The sequence below is a fragment of the Bidens hawaiensis genome, unplaced genomic scaffold (genome assembly GCF_021521415.1).
Source record: "Bidens hawaiensis isolate Kalapana, Puna unplaced genomic scaffold, B.hawaiensis_p1.1 tig00015564_1, whole genome shotgun sequence".
Classification (NCBI taxonomy): domain Eukaryota; kingdom Viridiplantae; phylum Streptophyta; class Magnoliopsida; order Asterales; family Asteraceae; genus Bidens; species Bidens hawaiensis.
The window spans coordinates 4,862-12,259 of NW_027492395.1; the positions used below are offsets into that span (position 1 = coordinate 4,862).

Consider the following 7,398-nt stretch of genomic DNA (forward strand, 5'->3'; position numbering starts at 1 on the left):
ATTTCCTTGGAGTAGAGGTGGGCTAATAGACCGGTTAATCGAACCGAATCGAACCGACCCGAAAATCAAACCAGTTTAAAACCAATTATGTAAAAATCGGTTTGAAATCGCCATCCTTCACAACATACAGTCCGATCCAAGAGGGTAGCAAGTAATCATAATTCAATAAGTCAAAGCACCATTCATGTAAAATACATATAACTTATTAATCATACAACAATTTCCAATGTCGGTTTCACCTCACCTTACTCCCGTGACATAATAATAATAATAATAATAATAATAATATCATCACCTAAAAACTTATAATAATATCAAATTAATGATAATAAGTTACGCGTTGATCCTAATTCGTTCGTATTCCAATGAATCTGCAGCTGAATTGAGGTTCTAATTATTATTATTATTATTATTATTATTTCAATCAATTGTTGATCACATGAACTAACGGTATAATTTTGACCTAGATCGTACTTAATTTATATAGTTTTTTTGAATATTATTGATTTTGAATTTCTAGGTTACATGTTACGAAATGTTTGAATATTATTGATTGTGCCTTAATTATATAGTTTGAATATGGTTAGTTTTTGAGTTGATAGATTTAGGGATGTAAATGAACCGACACCGAACGAGGCCTTGTTCATGTTTGTTCGTTAAGTATTCATTATCCGTTCGTGTTCGTTTGTTCGTTAAGGAAATGAACTTGTTAGTGAACGAATACAAATTAACTAACACCTTTGAATATTGCTGTAGGAATATATGTGATAAATTGGCCTAAATTCATCCTTTGAAGATCGTTATTTTTGAGTTGATAGATAGATTTAGGTCTGTAACCGAACAGAAAAAGGCCTTGTTATTGTTAGTTCGTTAAGCTTTTATTGGACAAGCGGACAAGTTTTTTGTTTTCGTGAATGGTTCACGAACACAGATGAAGCTAGGGGTGTGCGTGGTGCGGTTCGGTGCGGTTTTTGGCTAAAACCAAACCAAAAACCAAAACTTTGGTTTTTGGAGTTTTTGAAACCGTCTAGTTTCGGGTTTTTTTTTTTTGTTTCGGTTCGGCTCGGTTCGGTTTTTTCGGTTTTTTCCATTTGAGCTTGAAAATTTTAGGCCGAAGAAAAAGTTGTCAAAAAATAATGAATTTAGGTATAAATAATTTTGTTAATTGTAAAATAATAGATTGTTATACGTTGGATCAAAAATATTTGAGTTACATATTTATTTAATTCTTATAAATTAGTTAATATAAAATATAAAAAAACAAAAATTTAGGAATTCCGTTCGGTTCGGTTTTTTACATGCAAAACCAAAACCAAACCGTTAGTGTGGTTTATACACAAAAACATAAAAACCAAATCGTCGGTTTTTGTTTCGGTTCGGTTTCTACGGTTTGGATTTTTCGGTTTTTTTGGTTTCGGATCGGTTTTTTTCAGTTTCTTGCACACCCCTAGATGAAGCAACATCAAACCAAATAGCTATAGGTATATTTAGTAACCAAATAGCTATAGGTATATATACTAAATGGTTAGAGTTCTATGGGACCTACAAAACCGATTACTGTTAGTCTTGTCACAGGCAGTCCTCTATTTGATTTTGTGACCAACCTTCGGAGTGAGAATCAATAAAATGATCTGAGAGATGTGATGCAAGTGAACGTGAAGAGTTGAGTGTGTTAGAAGATAATCGTACCGTACCTTGATCTGGTGTGGGTAAACGTCACGTTGATTGAGTGGGGACCATTTTTTTGAGAGTAACCAACTCTGATGTGATTGGTTTATACGGATTAAACGATTTGATGTCATGCGAGAATTAATTTCGGTCTGCTTGTTAATTGTGCAACCTATGCAGTCAATATCGGTGCTATAGCGGTTATCGGACCTCTAGCAGAATATCAGTCAACATATCGGCACCGAACCGATAGTGAGTGTCAATTGTTCGGCCCGGCTACCAAGTTTATGTTGGTTTTTTCAAAATTCATATTTATTTGTTAACTTTACATATAAATTAATTACATAATAATCATATATATTTTTGTTTTATTTTTATTTTTTTGCTTAAATCTATATGATAAGATTAGAAAAGTCATTAGAAAGTATTAAAAACATTTAATGAACAAACATAAACAAGCAAACATTAACGGACATAAACGAACGTATATGAACACGTTATCATTAATAAACGTGTTCCCGAACCTAATTGAACATACATAGCCTTTGTTCGTGTTGCTCAGTTAGTTAATCGAAAGGAATCCCTTGTTCATGTTTGTTCATTTATTAAACGAATTTCTTGGTGAGCAGATCACGAACAGTTTGTTGAACGTGTTCGTTTATAGCCCTAGATATTTTATATGAAGAATTAGGTTTGCACTTTCATGCAAGTTTTGCATTTATAATTTGAATGTTTTTACATTCACGTGAACATTAATTGTTAAACTTTGTTTGTTGCAGGCAATAGTTTGAATTCACACGGTCTCCTGATTCAGTTAAATATTTTAACTCAATGGCTGCTACTTTATCCCATACTTGTTTATGCCCTAACAAGTTAAATATGTTGGTTTTAACTAACCATGGTTTGGGTTATAGAAGCAAATGGTCTGGTATAAAAAGTTCAAGGCATAAAAGCTACAACATGATTACTGCATGTCATCGTGGACCGGATGTTAATGATCGTTTTAGGTCATTAAGATGTAAATGCCACAAAATTGACCGTGTTACCGATGCGACTAGTGAAAACAGAGACCCAGTTTTTAAAAGCGAGTTATCTGCAAACGGAAATGGAACATTTAGCAGTTCATTGCACATAAGTGGTATAAATTCTATCGAAGAAGAGGCGTGGGAATTGTTACGCGCGTCTATGGTTTATTATTGCGGTCATCCGGTTGGAACCATTGCTGCTAATGATCCAAGTGATTCCAGCATATTAAATTATGATCAAGTTTTTATTCGTGATTTTATTCCGTCTGGGATTGCTTTTCTGTTAAAAGGCGAGTATGATATTGTAAGGAACTTTATCTTACACACCCTTCAGTTGCAGGTAATTTCTATTTGACACGCATCATTTTGTACTCTTTTTAAATGATAAATTGAACTTGTTGTATGCGTTTTCGTATTTGTATAAATAGAGTTGGGAGAAAACCATGGATTGTCATAGTCCAGGTCAAGGATTAATGCCTGCAAGTTTCAAGGTGCGTACGGTTCCGCTTGATGGTGATGATTCTGCAACCGAAGATATTTTGGATCCTGATTTTGGTGAGGCAGCCATTGGTCGTGTGGCACCCGTTGACTCTGGTTAGTCAAAAGTCAATTTTGACCTTTTTGTGGTTATGTTTTATTTGTAACGGGTAAAACAAGTGGGCCCCACTTTGTGGTTATTTAGCTCAGAAAAGGGTTGTTTCAGGATTGTGGTGGATTATATTGTTGCGAGCGTATGGGAAATGTACAGGCGATCTTTCGGTTCAAGAACGGGTCGATGTCCAAACGGGAATTAGGATGATTCTTAAACTGTGTCTTGCTGATGGTTTTGACATGTTTCCAACTTTACTTGTGACTGATGGTTCCTGCATGATCGATAGACGTATGGGAATTCATGGACATCCCTTGGAAATTCAGGTTCGTTTATTTAATACACAAACGAAAATGAACAAAAAAGTGAAAAAAGTTTGTTCATGTGGTTAAACGAGGGACATGAATCGTTCATTTATTTATGTTAATGAACTTTTATTCATTTAAATTTGTTTATGTTCGTTCTTTTACGTTCACCTATGTTTGTTAGTTAATGTTTGTTTAAGCTCGTTCGTTTTCATTCATTAATATATTCGTGGCCCGTTACAATTTGGTCTAGTATTAACTTTTGAAGCCCAACACACTGTTGTTCATGTCTACTTTTAATTGGTTTTAGCTCAGTTATATTCCTCGTTTACTTTCATGAACCTTTCATTTACGCTGTTGACGAACAAACATAAATGAACACGCACACGTTTATTTTCTTAATGAACACAAACAAGAAAACCCTGTGCGTTTAATTGTTCGTGTTTGATCGTTTGTTATGTTAAAGTTAAACGAACACTAACATGCTCTGTTCGTGTTAGTTTAGGTCGATCACAGGGTCCATTTTGATTTCAAATAATAACCAATTTTGATCCGTTAGCTTTTAAATCTGCATTTTTTTTCAGGCATTGTTTTATTCTGCATTACTCTCTGCACGAGAAATGCTATCCCGTGAGGACGCATCAGCCGACTTAATCACCGCACTTAACAACCGTCTTGTTGCATTATCATTTCACGTGCGAGAATATTATTGGATCGACATGAGAAAACTCAATGAAATATACCGTTACAAAACCGAGGAATATTCTTATGATGCAGTTAACAAGTTCAATATATACCCGGATCAGATTCCACCATGGTTAGTAGAATGGATGCCAAATAAAGGCGGTTATATGATCGGGAACTTGCAACCGGCTCATATGGATTTCCGGTTCTTTTCTCTCGGGAATTTATGGTCAATTGTTAGTAGTCTTGCAACAGATGATCAGTCACATGCTATTTTGGATCTTTTTGAAGCTAAATGGGCGGATCTTGTTGGTGATATGCCTTTGAAGATTTGTTATCCTGCTCTTGAAGGTCAAGAATGGCGGATTATTACTGGCAGTGACCCGAAAAACACGTGAGTTTCACTTTGACTTTTGACTTTTTAGTTGTGATGTTTTATTTATTTTGAAACATTTATTTGAGGTTTTATTTTTTATTTATTATTATTACTATTATTATTATTATTCTTATTCTTATTTTTATTTTTATTATTATTATTATTATTATTATTATTATTATTATTATTATTATTATTATTTTTGTTAAATTATGTAGGCCTTGGTCATATCATAATGGAGGTTCATGGCCAACTTTACTCTGGCAGGTGAGTTTTATGTATCAAACAAGATCTCAGAAACTATGTTATTAAGATAATAAAATTTAGAGTAAATGGCACGGATGGTCCCGGTGCTTTGACTCAAATTATGGGCTTTGTCGTTATGGTTTAAAAATTGCGAATATAATCCAAATCAGTGAATCACCTAGTTTGCTTTCGTAATTGTTTCATGGGTCAGGTAAGATTACTATTTTGCTCTTTTCAAAATTTACACTTTTAACACCTTTACTAGTTCACTTTTTTTAAAAATTACAGTTTAACCTCTGTTGTTTTTATTACTAAATAGTGAATATTATCATTGATGAGCTCCATATATTAATAACAAAAATAAATCAATAATAATAATAATAATTATATAATAATATTAAAAATGGTAATAAAAAACAACAGGGGTTAAACTATTGTTTTAGAAAGAGTAAACTACTAAAGAGGTTATAGGGTAAATTCGGAAAGGGCAAAATAGTAATCTGATCCAGGAACCATTTTTGAAAGCCGTAATTTTTAAATCATAAGGACGAAATCCATAATCTGGGCCAAAGCACAGGGACCTTCTGTGTAATTTCCTCTAAATCTAAATTTTACACAATTTAAAATCGAACCCGAATTGAGGTATTGACCTATAAGTTGGTTTTTTATTTATGTTTTTATTCAGTTAACGGTAGCAAGTATAAAGATGGGCAGGCCCGAAATAGCTGAAAACGCTGTGAAAGTTGCCGAGAGGCGTATATCGAAAGACAAGTGGGCGGAATATTATGATACGAAAAGGGGGCGGTTTATTGGGAAACAAGCACGACTTTTTCAAACGTGGTCGATTGCAGGGTATGTTGTTGCAAAACAATTGCTAGCTAATCCGGAAGCTGCTAAGATTCTAGTAAATGTGGAGGATACCGAGCTGGTTAATGCTTTTTCGTGCATGATTAGTGCTAACCCGAGGAGAAAACGGCCGCGAAAAAGTATTAATCAGACTTTTATTGTTTGAAAGTTGAAACTTTTTGTTTGTTTAAATGTAGTTATACAGAGAAATAAGTATTATAATAGTTGAAATAAGTAGTATCAATCTAACTTTTAATTTGTTGAATAAATATTATTATATTTTAATAGTTTTATATATGCATATAAAACTATTACGTACATTCACTTATAGTGTTATTAATCAGCAACACTCTTATTTAAGAATAAGGTAATTAAGTTTACTTATTTGTTAAGAGAACTCACATGTTACGAAAGCCAAACCACTATGCAAATTCAAACATATATTGCTAAGATGATGATGTTGTTTTTCACATCAAGTATGTACATTTCCACCGCAAACACAAGTAAAAAAAAGTCAAATTTTGACCAATGTTTCATATATGTTGACTTTAAAAGTCAACCAAACTTGCATGGTCATTCCAAGCATGGCCCATGTTGTAGATGATTGCAGCTTCAAGACGTCTTGCAGGGTTGATACCGGTTCCGGTAATGGGGATAGTCGCCAAATGGACCAAGAAAACCGTGAAACCGATTGGGAGAGGGCCAAAATCTACAAAATAAAAAGTCAAAGTCAACATAAAGATTTGACCTTTTTAACTATGTTTACAAAGGGGGAAAGTTTAACTATACAGGAACATGAGAGTCTCTTGGGCTTCTTTATTTAATGTAAGATTGATTCTTAATTAATACGGTTGTGTGTTTAGAGGATTTTAAAGCCCACTAATGCTTAAACCCACTTTAATTCCGGCCAGATGTTTTTAATAAAATTTGCCTTTCTAAAAAAATAAATAAATACTTGGCAACGTCGTGCGACGGTATGGTTAAGTCGATAGCGAGCTTGAAATGGGAGAGAAGGCGAGGAGTTGGGTCGATGCTTAACGTTTTGAGTTTTACAAGATCATTTAAATTGGACAAATATATAGAATAACCATGTTATTTTTATATGTTTAAAACAAATGAAGTGTTAAAGAATAAAGATCATTTAAATTTGTTGAATAAATATTATTATATTTTAATAGTTTTAATAGTATTATTACAATAGTCGAAATAAGTGGTAATGTTAGTTCATAGTAAGTTTAACTATATGTGAATATAATGAAACACAGCTACATTTTACTCTTTCCATTTCATGATACTGCAAGTTTTAAATAGAAATCAACATTAATTAATTAATTAATGCATATAGTTAAATGTACATACGTGAACTTCATGTTGATCTTTGCTCATGTATAAAAATATAAGGTCATCCTCTATGGTGAGGGGCTTCGAAGCCCCTCCCCGGTGCCACGTCAGCGTCACGTGGGCACTGGGAGCTTCAAAGCCCCACCCCAAATATGCCCATCTATGGTGAGGGGGCTTCGAAGCCCCTTAATTTTTTTATTTTTTTATAAACTTATATAAAAAAACATCTAGACCCGCCGCAACTAATACCCTGATTCGGTTGCTATTGCATTAGTGTAAAGTGTGTCAAATATATTCCTCTTTGAACCTAAAGAGAGG

General features: G+C 33.6%; 1 protein-coding gene across 1 annotated transcript; it reads left to right on the forward strand.

Moving 5' to 3' along the window:
• The first annotated feature begins 223 nt into the window (after positions 1-223).
• Positions 224-6,024, forward strand: LOC143549453 (alkaline/neutral invertase E, chloroplastic-like). The gene is made up of 7 exons (XM_077040349.1): positions 224-387; positions 2,448-3,033; positions 3,122-3,287; positions 3,397-3,608; positions 4,172-4,665; positions 4,866-4,914; positions 5,579-6,024. The coding sequence occupies exons 2-7, from the start codon at positions 2,500-2,502 to the stop codon at positions 5,903-5,905; spliced, it is 1,782 nt and encodes a 593-aa protein (XP_076896464.1). The 5' UTR covers positions 224-387; positions 2,448-2,499; the 3' UTR covers positions 5,906-6,024.
• The last annotated feature ends 1,374 nt before the right edge of the window (positions 6,025-7,398 follow it).